A 19,757-nucleotide genomic window follows, 5' to 3' on the forward strand; every position below is an offset into this window, starting at 1 on the left:
TTCCTCAGAAGGCGGTTCTAGAGTGCGCACACTTTGGAGGGCGATGACTCAGGGTCTTGAAGGTCTTGGGGAGTACAAAGTCCGGGTGCTCCAAAGTACACCAAGAATGAAACAAAAGCTTTATAGTCGGAAGCACTTTGTAAAAGCAGCCCGGGATTGTCGCCAAATGGGTTATTGAGTTGATATCCAAAGTCTCCTTTCACCCACTTTCTCCTCCCGTTGCCAAAGCGCTCACGTCCAACACAAAGTATCATAGGATGTTGCCGACTCCCAATTCGCTGCAACGGAAAAAGTCAAGCCGCCGCTAACGTTAAACTGTTGCTCACCCTAACGGCGCCTGAGTCTTGTCACTTTTTTCGTTTTTGATATCTCTATTTCAAAATGCTGTATCTTGAAAATGGTTCGTTATAACGGCATACTGCGAATGTTGCAAGGCGCAATCTTGCTACTTTGGTGAACGTTTTTTTCTCTTGTTCTGACAACACTGTGAGACAGGTCTTTTTTTTGTATTGTTAAACCCTTTCATGCACTCTGTAACTAGATAAAATGAAAAGATGTCCACTGTAGAACCACTTGAAATAATTGGTTTGCTTCGCCTTAAGAAATTAACGTACATGAAGTCACTCAAAAAATCTTATTGTTATGATTTAGCATCCCTATATGACTATTATTCTTTTTTTCCCTGGCAGAAACGCGGTCTTCCATCGTCTCCAATGACTGACGGAGGGCACATTGATAAAAAAAAAAAAAGAAGAAAAAAAAAAGCGCATCGAACATCTGCACCGGCGCCGCCCGGCTGTGATGTGCAGGAGCCCCCTGGTGGTCAAAATGCAGCGGTGTCCGTTTGCAGATTAACAGTCACGGCACGGATCAAGTGAACAAACTACATTTGTGACGAAAAGAAGAAGAAGAAGGGGGGAAAATCGTCACAAACATCACAGAGGGATTATGACCGTTTCGGAAGTGTGTGTGATAACAAACATGGGGGGGGGGGGGGGGGGGGGGGGGGGATTGTGGGGCGTCTCCGCTCAGCCTATCGGATTGCGCGGACGCAATAAACGCATCCAAATGAAAAGAACGCCAGTCCCCCCCCCCCCCAAACCCCCCCGCCCGCACTAATCCTTGTCCATCCCTTTTATCTGGGGACTCATAGGCAGTCTGATCACTATGGGACAGCGGAGTGGTGGAGAGAAGCCATGCGGATGATATTCCCGTAGATGAGCGAGGGGCCAAAAGTTGGTTGCAAAAAGTTGTGCAAATGCATGTTGGGCGCGCTGCGTAAAAGTGGGCCAAAAATGTTCCTCGTCCTGGTCGTGGGGCTCTACGCGGCCACGGGTGGACTTTTCTCCCCGGTGAGCGGCTGCCCGTCTCAGTGCAGCTGTTTTTACCACAACCTGAGTGACGGCTCCAAGGCCAGGTAAGCGCAAGCATTGGCATTCGGCGCGCTTTTTTTTACGCACGCCCGCGCACGTCTTTCACTGGTGACATTTTTGGAGGTTTGCAATGCGACAAAGATAAATCAAAGAGTGCACGTTGGTCCAATTTTATTTAATGCAGGATTATTTTTTTCAAACTCGCCATCAGTGCGTTTTAGCTGAGTTTGGGTCTTTTTTTTTAAACTCTCTCTCCTCTCTCATACAACCTTTGAAGGCATCACCACAAATTGTGACCAGATTACATATGTCCACCAATGAGCTCCAATACATGCGATATATGAAAAAAACTGTAATAAATCTCAATGAATATATAAGATAAAAAAAAGCAATATGATGGCTGTTTTTTTTTAGTCCTGTAATTATCAGACGACTGGTGTGAAACTCATTTCGTCATTTATATGGCGGGTCACATTGTGTGTGGTTTACTTCACCAGGCTGCCCGCTCAAAAAAATAAATAAATAAAAAACATCCTTTTCAGACTATTACAAAAGTTTTACAACACCTTGATTCGTCCAATATAATTACATTAAATTGAAAGTGAAGCAATTTCAGTTCAATGACTTGAAACGGTAAAAATACCTTCAATGGTGAAATGCTGGTGATTAATAAAAATAACTCGTATAAAAACAAAACAAAACTGATATTTCAGAGCGATACAAAAAGACACAGTGACTCTTTGGAGTTTGTGCACGGGAAAGCCAGAGCCTGGATTCGAACCGGCAACTTGTAAACTGTGAGACAGATGGAGAAAATATTCTGAAGAACATATCATTTTCATTTTCGAAAGAAAGCCACGAGAGTGTGAAGATATCTCTGACTCAGGTGGCTAACTTTTGTCATTTCTTAGCTTATTGAATGTTACTCTGTTATCTTGTCATATCGAACCGAATCTCAGTGCATCGTATCTCATTTAATATAATCGGATTCCAGCGTATGGTATCTCGTCGTATCTTAATGGGTTACATCTCATCCTATTTCATCATATCCCAGCATATCGTATTGAAAAGTATCACGATATCGTATCGGATTTTATCATATTTGACTGTCTGATATCACATCTCACTGTTTTCGTATCTTATTGAACTTTATACTCACTGTAGAGGCGCACCAAACGTAGCGTCCGGTTAGCAGAATGACATGGATTTTTATGTGCATGTGTCTTCTGCCAGGAGTGTGATATGCAACGACCCCGAGATCTCGCTTGTGCCTGTCGGGTTCCCGGTGGACACTTCCAAGCTCCGCATCGAGAAGACGGCCATCCAGCGGATACCGAGTGAAGCCTTCAACTACCTCTCGGGTCTGGAGTTCTTGTGGATGTCCTTCAACGCGCTGTCCGCGCTGGGCGCCGACAGCTTCCGCGGACTCTTCAACCTGGAGGAGCTGCGCCTGGATGGCAACGCGCTCGCCGCCTTCCCGTGGGAGTCGCTCAGCGACATGCCCAGTCTGAGACTTCTGGACTTACATAACAACCAGCTCACCTCGCTTCCCGCGGAGGCCACCACACACATCAGAAACCTCACCTACCTTGACCTGTCCAGCAACAGTTTGCTAACGCTGCCCGTCGCCGTGCTGGGCAACTGGCTGGCGGCCAAACCCGCCCAAGGACCCGAGAGCTCCAAAATGATCTTGGGTAAGGTCGTGCATGTTTATGTACTTCCGGTCATCTTTCAGGTAAACAAAAGCAAAACAGATGAAAGCGTTCTCTTTTCATGCGCGCAGTGTCCACCTAAGAGTCATTTCTTGACCTCCATAACTGTTTAGAGTGCTCCTCCACGACTCGGACGAACTGCCGTTTCTCATAAAGCCCTGCACGAGAGGATACAGTAGCCAGTTCGACTCGCAAGTACATAAACACTCCCTTTAACTCTTTCAGGGACAGCGGTTACTACCGTGGACAGCTTCTCATGTTATCAGGTTACAGGGTGCATGAAAGGGTTAAAAAGTGCTTTCCCACAAATCTTTGCAGTGGAATGCTAAGAACTATATATTTCTTGGATTTTCAACGTTCGTTAAACGTAGACTCTTCAAAACAGATGGGCCAAAAATCACTTTGTCAATAAGGGACTGAGCACCACTTAACTCAAATTTGACCCCAAAAAAGTTACCCAACACAAACAACCCAGGATCTGGGTTACAACATCAGCCATCGATTTGAGTCCAAAATGTTTTTACTCTCAGAAAGATGACCCAGTAATTTGACCTGTCACAAGCAACCCACGATTTGGGTTGACTAATTAGCAACCCAACAAATTGTTCGAAGAGTGCTGTCTTAGCCTTCATCTTTTTTTTGCCACACTTGCTCGTATTTCTACATGATTTCATGCTTTCAATCACTAGACATCACCCGCTTCTTGTTAGCACTCACTTCCTAAAGAGCCAAGGTTAGAAAAAAGATTCTCGGAAAATTACTTGCACAAAACAAAAAAAAGTACAGATACCGATACTTTCACTGTGAGGTGAATTAACAGAGGCCAGATGTTGTGAAGTTCACTGCTGCCATCTAGTGGTGGAGTGTTTGGAGTACAGGCGATCTTGTGAGAATGTACTCACTAATTGACCATCTCAGTATAAAATTTGGGCTGAACGCACAGCCATGATTCTGTTTTCTGAATGGCAACAGGTGGAAATGCAGGTTTATTGGAAATGCTGCCATCTAGTGAAAGATCGTTTACTTGTTCTGCTGTCTCTTTACATCAGGAGTCTCCAACCCAGCACCTCAAGGGCATCCGGCATTTTTTTTCGACGTCTCCCTCCTCCCACCCACTTGATTCAAATGATCGGGATGGTTATCGGGCTTCTCAGAACTCACTAGTGAACTCATAGCTCACTAGTGAGTTGATTCCTTGAGGATCCGGGTCTGGGCACCCCAGTTCTATCACTTTGACATTGAAGTTATTTCACAGGTGTCCTCGAGGGGCGCTATCCTGAATGTTTTAGATGTCTCCCTCCTCCAATTCACCTGATCCAAATGATCAGCTCATCAGCAAGCTGGCTCTCCAGGAGCCTGAGAACGATCCTTGAAAACAGGGGCTAGGCTTAATGATTTATCTTCGGGCAGTAGATTAAGATTTTCCTGATCGGATCCTATGATGTTATTCATCTTTACAGGGACGACAAAGTAACGTGCTGATGAATTAGAAACTGTCTGAAAAACTAAATCACCCATTTAGAAGGACAAACCCGGCTTATAAAATCTATTTGTGAGCGAACAGAAAAGGATCCATTTAATGTTTCTTCGTGCTGAAAACCCCCCACTGGGCTTGCATCCGAAGTATTTTGTGGCATGCGTCGCATGTTAAAGCGCTCCCAATTATCAAATGGAAGTCAACACTGAGAGCAGCTGTTTGCGCTTCCCATGTCAAAGCCGCTGGTCAAGGGCACGAGACCGAAATGACGGCAGAACCTGACCTTGATCGTCACCCTCCTCCTCATCATCATTGCCATAGTCATGCTCCCGAGGTGGTTTATGAATTAGATGTTTATCCTCTTACATGATTAACGTCCTCCGCATTGGCCATCTGCAGGCCGCTCCACCGCGCTTGTGACGACCTTCCTCACCTGTAACCCCCCCACCCCACTTTCAGGTCTCCATGACAACCCGTGGGCGTGCGACTGTCGCCTGTACGACCTGGTCCAGTTCCAGAAGTCTCCCACTCTGGCCGTGGCGTTCATCGACACCAGGCTTCGTTGCTCGGCCCCCGAGAGCGTGTCGGGCGTTCTGTTTAGCGACACCGAGCTGCGACGCTGTCAACCCCCGCAAATCCACACAGCCGTGGCACGGGTACGAAGCGCCGTTGGGAATAATGTGCTACTTCGGTGCGGGACGATCGGGGTGCCCATTCCTGATCTGACGTGGCGCAGGGTGGATAAGCGAGTCCTGAATGGAACGGGTGAGTCTGCGGACCTTTTTGCTTTGAAAGTGACTTGATTATCTTTGGAAATGTACAAAAACGGGCTGGCGCGATAACATCAGGTCAGATAATAGTGTCTTGTTACAAGTATAGTGACCTGCTGCGCCTTTGGGGTAGACATTTTCAAGATTTTTGACAACAAAATAATTTTTTCTGTCCGCCTGTGGACTCGAACCCGCCTGGAGAGCAGGGTTTGCCCCTTAAATCGAAGATCTTATATGCTACGTTCTCTGCATTTGCGCTTCGTAATCTCTCCTCTTGCCATTACAATGAAACAAAAATACAAGTCTTTGGATTTCGGAGTCATTATTCCATCCGATTGTCAAGTTCTTACAGCGCTTGTTCTCATTGAAGTCACGGGTGAGCTAGAGCCTACCCAGGTAACTTTGGCTAAGAGAAATGATATGCACCAAGCCGATCAATCGCAAGGCCCTTCGAGACAAGCAATCATTCACACTCGCACGATTGTCAATTTTGTGTCTTCAATAAACCTCACGTGTTTTTTGGGGAGGATATGGGAGGAAGCTGGTGCAGAAAATTCATGCAGACGATTAACACTCAAGCATGTGCTAACCACCTGCCCTGTGTTTCTAAAATTTAAATGTTGCCACACCAGAACCTAACGTGACATCACGTCTCGTCTCCCACAGTCCAGCAGGAAACGTCCAAAGATGGAATCACCTGGTCCATCCTCAGCGTTCCAGCCGTGTCCTATCGCGATTCCGGGAAATATATGTGCAAAGCGACAAACTACGCTGGGAACGCTGAAGCGGTCATTTCCTTAGTGGTATCGAATTCTCCGAAACTTGAGGGCAATCAAACCAGCAACGAGAAGAAAGCCAAAGTAAAAAAATCCAACCCGGTTGGAAAAGCAGCCTACCAGGAGAAACTGGTTGCCCGATACGTGGTGCCAACCTCCACCCCTAGGTCCCCACCTCCGGTCCTGGATCCTGGCCTTCCACCTGAAATCCCTGACCCCAGTTTGGACAATCCCAGTCCTTCCCCCGATCCGTCCGCATCCTCTAATGCGGACACGTTGCTGGATCTGGAGAAGACCAACCTCAGCAACTTGGCTGCAAACACCTCGTCTCTGCAGCAGGACCCGGATCGGGTGGTCCGCTCAGTGAAGGTCGTGGGGGACACGGACAATACAATCTCCCTCAACTGGAGAGCTCCCAAGGCCAAGAACACGACCGCCTTCAGCGTACTGTACGCCGTCTTTGGCGAGAGAGACATGAGGAAGATCAAAGTGGGGGCAGGCCAGAACAGAGTGACCATCGAAGGTCTGGTGCCCAGGACCAAGTACATCGCCTGCGTGTGCGTGAGGGGGCTCATCCCCAAGAAGGAACAGTGCGTCATCTTCTCCACAGACGAGGCGGCCAGCGCGACCGGTACCCAGAAGCTGATCAACGTGATCGTGATCACGGTAGCTTGCATCATCGCCGTGCCCCTCACCGTCATCGTCTGTTGCGGGGCCCTGAAGAGACGCATCCAGAAGTACTGGGGGAAAAAATCCAAGGACATCCAAGATTCCTATGTGACCTTTGAGACATTGTCACCCGGGACCAAAGCCAAAGGACTGGAAGGGGAATACTTGAACAGACTTAACCCAGAAGAGTCCAACAGGCTGCTTTCAGCCCGCTCCAGCCTGGACTCCGAGGCCACGGCTAAAATCGAAGGACAGCCTAACGAGTACTTCTGCTGACGTCATGCTCCAGCTCCGGCTCCTCCGCCGCGTCACCTTCCTCGCGCTCATCATCCTCCTCCTCCACCGTGTCCCAGTCCCGACCACCCCGTGCATCCTCCCCCGCAGCCTCACTTCCACCCGCATCCGTATCCACAGCATCGCCCGTACGCTCACGCCCGGCCGCATCCTGACGTGAGCCCCCCCGCCGGCCACCCTCCGCACATGCCCTGGGATTCCTCCCCTCCCGTGCCTCCTCGCTGGATCACGCCACCGACTCCGCCTCCACCTCGCGCCAATTTCTGTCAAAGGACCTTTGCACGCTGCACCATCATGGAAATATCCGTATAGGGGGATATTTATCTCACAACTTCCATCTGGGTATTTCCATAGCATCTCGTTTCACGTTCATTTTTACATCATAGTGGTTTATATCACTTTACACTGTGCGGTGAAGAAGCGGTGATTCAACCCAAAAGGGAACCCCCCATTCCCCCAACGACAAACACTCCATTGTCAATATGTATGTGTATGATTTGTAAATACTTTTATGGACAGTGTACACTTACATAAACGGTCAAGTCTGTGCCTCTGCATATATCCGTCATACGTTCTCAGAGGAGATTTCTAAATCTATACGTACACACGCAGGCATTGGTGAGCGTCGACAAGCTGGAGCTGGAGACAAGCGCAGAAAGGACTGAACTATGACGCCGTGTAAATAAAGACGTGGGACTATTTCTGTCCCCCAGCGCTTCTTTCCGTGTATTTGTTTTTTGCGCCACCAAGAGGCACCCGCAACCCCAGTAGCTGTAGTCATTTATTCCATTCAGGATTTAAATAGAGCGAAATAAACTTTTCTATTACTACAGGCAGATGTGTGCCATGTGTGTGTTCCTATGTAACGTTCCTGTGCGCTAATTTGCTCGCGGTCGTAGTTTGCATTTAATTTGTTGAACCGCTCTGTAGGCGACTGAGTATCCGTCAGTGTCTTAACGTCAAGGTTGAAACGGCAGACCTGGAAATGTCATCAGCCAGTGGCACCTTCCAATCTCTTACTCAAGGGCTGCTTATCAGTGGGCGTCTCCGACTTAAACGAATAGTGGGTCAGACCTGCTGACACTGCCAAGAATTAGGTGTTGTGCACTCTGGGATTAGTCCTAATAAGCTTCCCCTTCGTCTGCCTCACTCGACATGTCTTGAGCACGAATGCCGCCCGACGTTTGGGCAATTTTATGCAGACTATGGACAGGTTTGGTTACCTGCTAGTTGTAGTTTTGTTTCACGTCAGAGGGTCCGAAAGTTTTACTCAGTGTTTGCGAGGGTGTAGCTGTATAGAAGACCGTCACGGAAGGTAAGACTTAATCGTCACCGAGCTCGACCTTGTTTCGGTTTCAGTGTGGCAATGAAAACGCCGAGTTTAGCCCGTCTTGATGGACACAGCCATGGATAAAAATTAAGCGATGAAAAAAACAAACAAACAAAAAAACTCCAGAGACCTTTCAATGGTATTTTGACTATTTTCAATGCTATACGTTTAAATATTAGTCTTTGGAATTTTGTTATGTTGACTTTAGTCTTAACTAAACTTTATACTTCAACCAGTAAATACGATAAAAGAAACGAAATATTTTACACGGGTTTCTTGATTTTCTTCCGGTGAGTATGCTGTTGGTCTGAATTAATGCTTGAATTAACTCACAGGTCTCTCATATGTATGGAGGAGAATCAATTTGGGGCCATACCAGAGAATATTCCCCACGATGTGACCAAAATCCGAATCGAAAAATCCCGCTTCACTGAAATCAAGCGCGGGGCTTTCTCCAGAACACCCGGCTTGGAAAACCTGTGGTTAAACTTCAACAATATTACCCTGATCAACTCCAAGGCTCTCGAAGGTTTGAGCAACCTGACCGAGCTCCGCCTGCAAGGAAACAAGCTGCGTTCCGTGCCATGGACGGCGTTCGAGGACACCCCGGGCCTAATGATCCTGGACCTGAAGCACAACCAGCTGGATGTGTTGCCGGAGCATGCGTTAAGAAATTTGCCCGATCTGACTTACTTAGACCTATCCTTCAATCGTCTTACAGTCATATCCAAGGAAGTCTTCCAAAACTGGCCTCTGTACCAAAAACTGCAGAGCGCGGAGGAGCAGGAGGCGAGCTCTTCCGTGCCGAACATCATCCTGGCGCTCCACGACAACGCCTGGCTCTGCGATTGCCGCCTCAAGGGCTTCGTGGAGTTCATCCGCTCCCTCAGCCCCCCGATTATCCTGATGAACTCCTACTTGACCTGCTCCGGGCCGGACTTTAGGGTGGGCAAGTTCTTCCACGAGGTCGAGCTGCAGGCCTGCGTAAAGCCCGTGGTTACCACCCCGTCGGCCACCCTGAGCCTACCGCTGGCCGCCAACGTCACGTTGCGCTGTCTCGCCAAGGCCCGACCGGACCCCGCGGTGTGGTGGACATATGGTCTGAAGATAATCAGAGGATTTCATGGTAAGATCCACAGTGTGACGTTCAGGGTGGGGGATCGCCTGATATCTTGTGTTAAATTAGATACTTACGCGCTCATTTTAATCACAGACTTCTATAAAGCTTCCCTTAAGAGGACTCAATCTGGATGATGTGTCGAGTCGAGCACCATCGGTGTTTGCAGATTACCGTGCGCTGTGTAGGCTTGGGTGGACGGTATCAGCAGCCATGTTGAGACTACACGAGTAAACCTGCTTGCGCGTAGACCTCTTGCAGGGCGATCGCTTTCATTCAACATTACCAGAACAGGGGTAAGAGGTAATGGGACCACTGTACTTCAAAGAACTTCTACTTTAAGACTCCTTGAACAGCAACTCATACAAACGGAGCATACCGTACAATACTCGGTCATATATTCCCTCTCCTCCAATCGAACGAATATTGGCGTTCCTCTGTTCTGGTTCTTTCGCATTCAAAAGATATCTAATGTTCTTACCTTCTGTTCAGAGTCTCAGGAGAGAGTGGATCAAGACACCATTCGATCACTGCTGGTGATCCCTTCGCTCCACGCGGCCGACCGCGGCGTCTACACGTGCAATGCCGTCAACTTTATCGGAAACTCCTCGGCGAACATCCAGGTGGACATCCTCTCCACTGACGGCTCCCAGCTGCCGTCTCTTCCCGGCTTCCCGGTGGATGACGAGAACGTCTACATTGACATCCGCATCGCCAAACAGACGGTGCGGGGTATCTCCATTGAATGGTTTGCCGTCTTGGACCGCCCAGAACAGACGTGGTTCACTATCCATTTGGGCCGCGCCAACACCAACAAGAAGGAGACGACCTACATCGGCCCGGGCATCCGTTCCTATTCCATCTCCGACCTGTTGCCCGCCACCAAATACGAAATCTGTGTGACGCTCAAGAATCAGACGCCGCGGCCTGGCCAGTGCCTGGTGTTCGTCACAGGAAGCGACATCACCGAGATGGAGCAGCGGGAGAAGCTGATCCACATTGTGGTCATTGTCCTGGCCATGGTGCTGGCCGTTCCCATCGGCATGTACGCCTGCACCACCGACACCAAGTTCACCTGCCTGGACGCCCTGATGGAGTTTTGGAAGAAGCGGCGCAGCGAGAGCGGATCGGCCGTGTTGGAGCGCGAGAGGCAAGGCACCTTCGACAGCCTGCAGGCGGCCAGCGATGAGGGCCTGGTCCGGAAAGAGTCCAGTGAGGACAGGAAGGTGAGGCGGAGGTCAGATGACAGGCCGCTTAAGAGTAAGGCCGACCACAGCAGAATCACTGCAGAACTATACTAAACGGCACCAAACATTTTGCAAGCAATCACAATGCAGCAGTTGGTGATTGTGATGACGTGGTGTGCTATCCCTGCTGATACTCTCTACTCTTTCTGTTCTAGGGCGGGAGGTTTGTTGAGAAGGTGTGATTGGTCAAGATTGTTATTCAAGGGATTGCACCAGTGTAGAGATGTACTTCATTATTTTCAATTTCTCTCTAATTCTGATATCATTCTGTTATCATTATTATTCTGCTGCCTTTGTAACTGACTTGGGCTTAGTAGCACTTTTGTCGTTTCCACAGTGTTTTTTTCCCACCAGGTAGGACAGGTATTTCACGGACCAGAAACCGTTCGTTGGGGGAGGGGTTTGATGTACAAACCCAATCAGAACCTATGTGCTTTGGTGGAAAGAAAAAAACAAAACAGCAAATGCTTTACCAGGTACTCATGTTGAATGACTATACAATGTGCCTTGAAATACGAAAGATTCAACTTAAATGTATTTTAAGTTACAAGTTTGGACAATCATTTTCTTTGACTTTCAAGCACAAATCTGAGATACGAGTGCTGTACGAGTGTATTGAACTCAACTCACCGTCTCAAATCATCGTTTTCTATTGAAATGAAGGGAAAGCCCATTAATCTGTCCCAGTCACTTAACAACAAGCAACACATTGCCAGATGGTATTTATGATATCTGTTTCCTGAAATTCACATTTGAAGCTTACTTTGAAATGAAACATGAAACTAAGAGAAAAATAGTTTGTGCATTAAAAAAAATTACATAGCTCAGCCTTATTATCAAGTTTAATGCTCACAAATAGCATCTGTATGGCAGTGCTGTAGCCCTTGAAGCAACCGACTGTACACAAACAGTACAGCAACACTTGTAGACAGATAATGTAACAATACTCCCAGTCATATATTCTTTATCCTCTGCAAGAACAACTAGCACCGTACTGAGGACCTAAGAGGAGTTGAGAGGTCTCAATGAACACTATGCTGTATCTGTCTGTCTGTCTTACACTGCCCCCTTGTGGCCACACCAGAACGAGCAGCGTGATGTACCTTGACAAAAAAAAAATCAGTTCTTTTTCAATCTTTTTTAACAATGTCTGTGCTCTACGTTTTTATACAGTGTATGAGGAGCAGCTCTTCCCTCATTAAAATGCACATTATACAAATTTTTGTTGGTTTTTTTGGGGGAGGTGGCTGGAACAGATCAATGGCATTTCCCTTCATTTATAAAGAAAAATATGTTTTGAGACAGTGTGGTCATTGGACAAATTAAATTCATATCTCAAAGCACCATTGTATACTATTCATAAATCACCCTGGCCACAAATATGGCTGAAATATCGTCTCATCAACACTTTTTGATAAAAAAAACAAGGTATTTTCCCCATGTGTAATTCCTACCAAAAAATAGGAACTGTGTTGAACAAAAATCCAACTCCAACTAAATACCCCAAATCAGCTCTTGTGTGTATTTGTTTGAGTCAATCATTTACTCCTGTAAAAATGATTATTTAGACAGATGTATGAATAAAATTGTACTGACTGTATGTTGGTGAAATCCTCATTTTATTTAATCGCTGAATACAAAGTCAAAATCATTTAACTACAAAGATTAGATATACAAAATGCTACAACAACCCTTTACTGCGCTTTGTGAGATAATCACGGTTATGTCCTAAGTGACCAAACTGGAGTGTGTACAGTGTGTGTGTGTGTGTGTGTGTGCGCGCTCCAAAGTTTCATCAGTAGATCTTTAATCCCTGCCTGCGTCACTGCATTCTTCCAATACGTCACGGTTTAGATTCCTCCAAACAAACACAAACAAGGCACAGCAGCATCGGGCATGCGCCGGACATGATCTGTGCTTAGCCACCGCCAGACAGATGGCACATCACATATGTACCCGTCCGTTCGTGGCCATTGTTCATTTGACATCAGAGCCCGAACACCAGGAAATTCACATCTTTCCCAGTCAGCAAAATTGGTCTGGCCCAGCTCTGGGGCAGACACGGCACGTACACTCGGCCCACATACCTCAATGAATGACGGTCCCTGCAGTGGCCCACGTCTGGCATCCATGATGTGCGCCGCATTTGGCCCAGATCTGAGCCGCATTGTAAAACCATATCTGGCCTTACTCCGGCCCGATGCTGGGCCAGAACAGGTTCCTGATAGCAGCCTGAATTCAACCTCAACTAAGCCACATCTTTCATGAGCCATATCTGACCCACATTAAAAAAAAGTCTCAAAAACGACTGTTTTAAAAATATGTTTATTGTCATAATTTGTGACCCTCACATATAACTCCACATACATTGGAAAATGCACTTTTCTTTATTTAACAGTGAACACAAAGTCCAAATTGGGATGCAGCTTACTCTTAAACGGTATTTTTCTGTCCATCAAATTGTTGCGCTGTCCATGTCCTCTTTTCTTCTCGTGCTCTCCTTCCTGTCACCATCCCGATCAGAGCCAGATGTAGCCATCTTTTGATTATGACATCAATTTCCTGGTCTGAGGCCCAAGATGTTAGGCTGTGAAGTTTTTTTCAATGTCAGATTTTTTTTTTGAATTGAGGTTTTAAATTAACTTCACGGTAAAGTATGAAGTATCCGGTTTATATTGCAGCAAACGAAATCAAAATGAATTTCATTGTATTTCAGTGCAGAAAGGGTTCTTTTTGGCAGCACCTCTGACTGTTCAATCACCTTCATTTTCACAAGTGATGTGTTGGGTGCGAACGAGCCGGTACAAAGAGTAGTAGTTGAAGTGAACGATGAGCCGTTTTTAGATGAGAAAAAAGGCCATGTATAGTAAAGCGTTTTTATACTAAAAAAAACACCATGTATAGTGTTGGATTTATTATTTTTGAGTAATCATACATTCGCGTATTATTCGATCGTCAATTTATGCTCGCAAAGAAGAATGCTTCTGCCTGTCATGATAGTTTGATTTTGCTTGCAATGAAAAACGCTTACGCTTTCAATAAAGATATATCCTTTATTATTTACTCACATCTATATTCATTCATTCATTCATCTTCCTAACCGCTTGATCCTCACTAGGGTCGCGGGGGGTGCTGGAGCCTATCCCAGCTGTCTCCGGGCAGTAGGCGGGGGACACCCTGAATCGGTTGCCAGCCAATCGCAGGGCACACAGAGACGAACAACCATTCGCACTCACACTCACACCAAGGGACAATTTAGAGTGTTCAATCAGCCTGCCATGCATATTTTTGGAATGTGGGAGGAAACCGGAGCACCCGGAGAAAACCCACGCAGGCCCGGGAGAACATGCAAACTCCACACAGGGAGGCAGGAGCTGGAATCGAACCCGGTGCCTCTGCACTGTGAAGCCGACGTGCTAACCACTGGACTACCGGGCCGCCCTCACATCTATAATCATTATATATTCTTCATTAGGTGCTCACTTTTGCTTGCTGTACTGTGTGAAAGGTTAGGGTCGCAACCACCTTTCCGAGGACGTGGTTGGGAAGAGATAACTGTTAAGACTAAACAGTGAGCAAGGGTGAACAGTGAATGGAGACATCAACACCAGCTGCAACGTGATGTTTATGTGACATTTGCACACATGTACGTAAATTGCAATCACATACACACACATAGTCAAACAAGTTCAGTGTGTGTTCAACAGCCCCCACCCTTTAGGTTGGACACACCTATGTAGTAGCTTTCCCAATAAATGAGGAGGTGAAGGGGGAGATCGTTAGGGTTACGTGCCGAGAACTGAAACCGAACGCTTCTCCTCGTTCCCTCCTGGTACCAGAATCGAGTCTCCTGTCTCCTCCTTTTGGTTATTCCTGAGTGTCAAATTGGACCAACCTGACAGGCGTTTTGGACGAAATTTTTAGCCGAAAAAAAACGACCATGTATAGTAAGGCGTTTTTAGCCGAAAAAAACGACCATGTATACTAAGGCGTTTTTAGCCGAAAAAAACGACCATGTATAGTAAGGCTTTTTTAGCTGAAAAAAACGACCATGTATAGTAAGGCTTTTTTAGACGAAAAAAAACGACCATGTATAGGGAGTCGTTTTTATAAAAAAAAACCCGACCATGTATCGTAAGGCGTTTTTGACTGAAAAAAACGACCATATATATTAAGGCGTTTTTGACCCCAAAAAAACGACCATGTATAGTAAGGCGTTTTTAGACGAAAAAAACGACCATGTATACTAAGGCGTTTTTAGCCGAAAAAAAACGACCATGTATAGTAAGGCTTTTTTAGCTGAAAAAAACGACCATGTATAGTAAGGCGTTTTTGACCGAAAAAAACGACCATGTATAGTAAGGCTTTTTTAGACGAAAAAAAACGACCATGTATAGTGAGGCGTTTTTAGCCGAAAAAAACGACCATGTATAGGGAGTCGTTTTTATAAAAAAAAAAACGACGATGTATAGTAAGGTGTTTTGGACGAAATTTTTAGCCGAAAAAAACAACCATGTATACTAAGGCGTTTTTGACTGAAAAAAACGACCATGTATAGTAAGGCGTTTTTAGCCGAAAAAAACGACCATGTATACTAAGGCGTTTTTGACCGAAAAAAACGACCATGTATAGTAAGGCTTTTTTAGCCGAAAAAAACGACCATGTATACTAAGGCGTTTTTAGCCGAAAAAAACGACCATGTATAGTAAGGCTTTTTTAGCTGAAAAAAACGACCATGTATAGTAAGGCTTTTTTAGACGAAAAAAAACGACCATGTATAGGGAGTCGTTTTTATAAAAAAAAACCCGACCATGTATCGTAAGGCGTTTTTGACTGAAAAAAAACGACCATATATATTAAGGCGTTTTTGACCCCAAAAAAAACGACCATGTATAGTAAGGCGTTTTTAGACGAAAAAAACGACCATGTATACTAAGGCGTTTTTAGCCGAAAAAAAACGACCATGTATAGTAAGGCTTTTTTAGCTGAAAAAAACGACCATGTATAGTAAGGCGTTTTTGACCGAAAAAAACGACCATGTATAGTAAGGCTTTTTTAGACGAAAAAAAACGACCATGTATAGTGAGGCGTTTTTAGCCGAAAAAAACGACCATGTATAGGGAGTCGTTTTTATAAAAAAAAAAACGACGATGTATAGTAAGGTGTTTTGGATGAAATTTTTAGCCGAAAAAAACAACCATGTATACTAAGGCGTTTTTGACTGAAAAAAACGACCATGTATAGTAAGGCGTTTTTAGCCGAAAAAAACGACCATGTATACTAAGGCGTTTTTGACCGAAAAAAACGACCATGTATAGTAAGGCTTTTTTAGACGAAAAAAAACGACCATGTATAGTAAGGCGTTTTTGACCCCCAAAAAACGACCATGTATAGTGAGGCGTTTTTAGCCGAAAAAAACGACCATGTATAGTAAGGCGTTTTTGACCCCCAAAAAACGACCATGTATAGTGAGGCGTTTTTAGACGAAAAAAACGACCATGTATAGTAAGACGTTTTTAGCCGAAAAAAACCGACCATGTATAGTAATGCGTTTTTAGCCGAAAAAAACGACCATGTATAGTAAGGCTTATTGGACGAAGTTTTTGGCCGAAAAAAACAACCATGTATACTAAGGCGTTTTTAGCCGAAAAAAAACGACCATGTATAGGGAGTCGTTTTTATAAAAAAAAAACGACCATGTATAGTAAGGCGTTTTTAGCCGAAAAAAATGACTATGTAGAGTAAGGCGTTTTCAGCCGAAAAAAACGACCATGTATAGTAAGGCGTTTTTAGCCGAAAAAAACGACCATGTATACTAAGGCGTTTTTGACCGAAAAAAACGACCATGTATACTAAGGCGTTTTTAGCCGAAAAAAACCCCACCATGTATAGGGAGTCGTTTTTATAAAAAAAAACCCGACCATGTATCGTAAGGCGTTTTTGACTGAAAAAAAACGACCATATATATTAAGGCGTTTTTGACCCCAAAAAAACGACCATGTATAGTAAGGCGTTTTTGACCCCCAAAAAACGACCATGTATAGTGAGGCGTTTTTAGACGAAAAAAACGACCATGTATAATAAGACGTTTTTAGCCGAAAAAAACCGACCATCTATAGTAATGCGTTTTTAGCCGAAAAAAACGACCATGTATAGTAAGGCTTATTGGACGAAGTTTTTAGCCGAAAAAAACAACCATGTATACTAAGGCGTTTTTAGCCGAAAAAAACGACCATGTATAGGGAGTCGTTTTAATAAAAAAAAAACGACCATGTATAGTAAGGCGTTTTTGACCCCCAAAAAACGACCATGTATAGTGAGGCGTTTTTAGCCGAAAAAAATGACCATGTATAGTAAGACGTTTTTAGCCGAAAAAAAACGACCATGTATAGTAATGCGTTTTTAGCCAAAAAAAACGACCATGTATAGTAAGGCTTTTTGGACGAAATTTTTAGCCGAAAAAAACAACCATGTATACTAAGGCGTTTTTAGCCGAAAAAAACCACCATGTATAGGGAGTCGTTTTTATAAAAAAAAAAACAACCATGTATACTAAGGCGTTTTAGCCGAAAAAAACGACCATGTATAGTAAGGCGTTTTTGACTGAAAAAAACGACCATGTATAGTAAGGCGTTTTTAGCCGAAAAAAACGACCATGTATAGTAAGGCGTTATTAGCCGAAAAAAACCGACCATGTATAGTAAGGCGTTTTTGACCGAAAAAAAAGACCATGTATAGTAAGGCGTTTTTAGCCGAAAAAAACAACCATGTATAGTAAGGCGTTTTTAGCTGAAAAAAACCCCACCATGTATAGGGAGTCGTTTTTATAAAAAATAAAATAAAACGACCATGTATAGAAAGGCGTTTTTGACCCAAAAAACGACCATGGATAGTAAGGCGTTTTTAGCCGAAAAAAAACGACCATGTATAGGGAGTCGTTTTTATAAAAAAAAAACGACCATGTATAGTAAGGCGTTTTTAGCCGAAAAAAAACGACCATGTATAGTGAGGCGTTTTTGACCCCAAAAAAACGACCATGTATAGTAAGGCTTTTTTAGCCGAAAAAAAACGACCATGTATAGTAAGGCTTTTTTAGCCGAAAAAAACAACCATGTTTCGTAAGGCGTTTTTGGATGAACTTTTTAGCCGAAAAGAAAAATGACCATGTATCGTAAGGCGTTTTTAGCCGAAAAAATTAATAAATGTCATTGTCTTTATTTTATGTTTAATTTGACATTCAACACTCCAAACCTTTTTGTGGGGATGAATTGTTCACTATTTGCCAAATTGTATTGTCAGTGGAATTGAGTTGGAATTGAGCAGTGCACGTATCGCAAATCCAAACAAGACAGTCAACTGAATGACCGCTTGTATCTTGAAAGGTGCCTCTCAAAACATGATCTAGTAGCTTCCATAAGACCTGTCCGCAGTTTGTGTGCGTCCAGCAAGCTTTTTACAACTTCCCGCTGTGTAATCCTCTGTGCAGCAGTAATCCTGGCTGCCTCTTACATGGCATAATGCACGGTCATTTGGGCTGTTTGACGTATTATTCCCTGTCTGTTTCTCTTTTGATAGCCATTGAAAGTGTGTCACGATTTCCTCTCAATGAAAAAAAAAAAGGTATTTATGGAGGGATTGATTGAGCCTTGTATCCCTTGTCAACGCTTTTAAAACTTATCCAAAAACTTGATTACACGCATGTTGTGAAGCCAAACCAGACGAGTTCTGATGCATCTTTGATTGCTAGCCAACGTTGCAATATTGCAGAAAGATGAACAAGTTGGCTCTTGGATTAGCGATCTGGTAATCTGCACATTTCGTGTTTTATGTAATTTTGAAAATACGCCACTGCCGCATGTTTGGCTTCAAAATGCTCAGAGGGCGCTTTGAGTGTTCCTTGGTAATTTGGTAGTGCTCACACTGACGGCGCGGCAAAGGGGATTGTACACAACGGGAGTCAAATGTGACTTATTTGCAGAACATCTGCTCAAGAGTTTTGCAAAAAAAAAAAACTTAAGACGCAAATACTGTTGTATAACTGCATCCCCACTGATAAGCATATTTCTATTGTCCTACTAAAGTCCTCCACTTGTTTACCTTTTCAGAAAAAGAAATGGATGCAAACAATTCAGCTTTCGTTTCTGTTGGTTTATACTTGAAATGTTTTGTTTGGACGGAAATAGATTGTATTCATCCTTTTTGGTAAATGGTCTGATGAGGGCAGCACGGTGAATTCGTGGTTTGCACATCCGCCAGCAGGGTTGCAGGGGTTTGGGTTCGGGCTGCGCATTTTCTTTTAACTAACCCGTTACATAAATTTTAGAATAAAATTAGCTCACAAGCTCACCTGCAAGCTTTGCAAAAGCCTGATAGTGATCCTGATCATTTTAGATCTGGTGTGTTGGGACGTGGAAAAACATGGTGGAAGGGGACTCTCGAGGACAGGCTTAGGCACTCCTGACCTAAACTTGGACACAGCCAATGGCGGGGTACATATGGATAAACAATCAAACGATCATTGGCACTCAAATTCACAGCAAAGGACAATTTAGAGTCTTCAATAAATGTAGTGTGTTTTGCTAAGTAGTAGGAAGCCAGAAAAAAACTAAAGAAAAAAACACACTAGCACAAAGGATAAAATGTCAACTAACCACTTGTCCAACATGTGGCGTAGATGTAATTTTATTGAAAATAAAACAATGTCACACTGTGACTTTTGTTTCCTCCAAGAGGTTTTAAGGGGTTAGCTAGCATGTGCAACCGATTGCTAAAATCTTGAATCGGTTTTCAAATGTTTCCGAAACACAAGTCAACATGGGCCCGCCTCTTCCTTCCATTTGTCCTGTTTCAAATTTAGCAAAACTGAGATTTCTTCTATCCTTCCAGAAGGAGGCGCTAGAGCTTCTAAACAAGCAAATTACCGTCAAGTGTTAAACTGCTGTTACTAATTCTTGAAACAAAACATCTGAAATAATGAAATAAACCCAGACAG

The 19,757-nt window shown here is 44.4% G+C and overlaps 2 protein-coding genes and 1 long non-coding RNA gene across 4 annotated transcripts; all 3 read left to right on the forward strand.

Annotated features, from left to right (window-relative positions):
- The first annotated feature begins 614 nt into the window (after positions 1–614).
- Positions 615–7,907, forward strand: lrit1a (leucine-rich repeat, immunoglobulin-like and transmembrane domains 1a). The gene is made up of 4 exons (XM_052080177.1): positions 615–1,417; positions 2,607–3,067; positions 5,022–5,327; positions 5,999–7,907. The coding sequence occupies exons 1-4, from the start codon at positions 1,218–1,220 to the stop codon at positions 7,051–7,053; spliced, it is 2,022 nt and encodes a 673-aa protein (XP_051936137.1). The 5' UTR covers positions 615–1,217; the 3' UTR covers positions 7,054–7,907.
- Positions 7,908–8,063: 156 nt separating this feature from the next.
- Positions 8,064–11,102, forward strand: lrit2 (leucine-rich repeat, immunoglobulin-like and transmembrane domains 2). Of its 2 annotated transcripts, XM_052080186.1 has the most exons (4): positions 8,064–8,386; positions 8,737–9,527; positions 10,011–10,744; positions 10,921–11,102. In XM_052080186.1, the coding sequence occupies exons 1-4, from the start codon at positions 8,268–8,270 to the stop codon at positions 10,945–10,947; spliced, it is 1,671 nt and encodes a 556-aa protein (XP_051936146.1). In that variant the 5' UTR covers positions 8,064–8,267; the 3' UTR covers positions 10,948–11,102. The 2 variants fall into 2 exon arrangements, with proteins under 2 accessions (XP_051936146.1, XP_051936145.1); XM_052080185.1 differs by having other exon boundaries at positions 10,011–11,102.
- An 8-nt stretch (positions 11,103–11,110) lies between these two features.
- Positions 11,111–14,912, forward strand: LOC127610286 (uncharacterized). Its single transcript, XR_007964803.1, has 2 exons — positions 11,111–13,578; positions 14,690–14,912. It is a non-coding gene; the product is annotated as an uncharacterized LOC127610286 (long non-coding RNA).
- The last annotated feature ends 4,845 nt before the right edge of the window (positions 14,913–19,757 follow it).

The sequence above is a fragment of the Hippocampus zosterae genome, chromosome 11 (genome assembly GCF_025434085.1).
Source record: "Hippocampus zosterae strain Florida chromosome 11, ASM2543408v3, whole genome shotgun sequence".
NCBI lineage: Eukaryota > Metazoa > Chordata > Actinopteri > Syngnathiformes > Syngnathidae > Hippocampus > Hippocampus zosterae.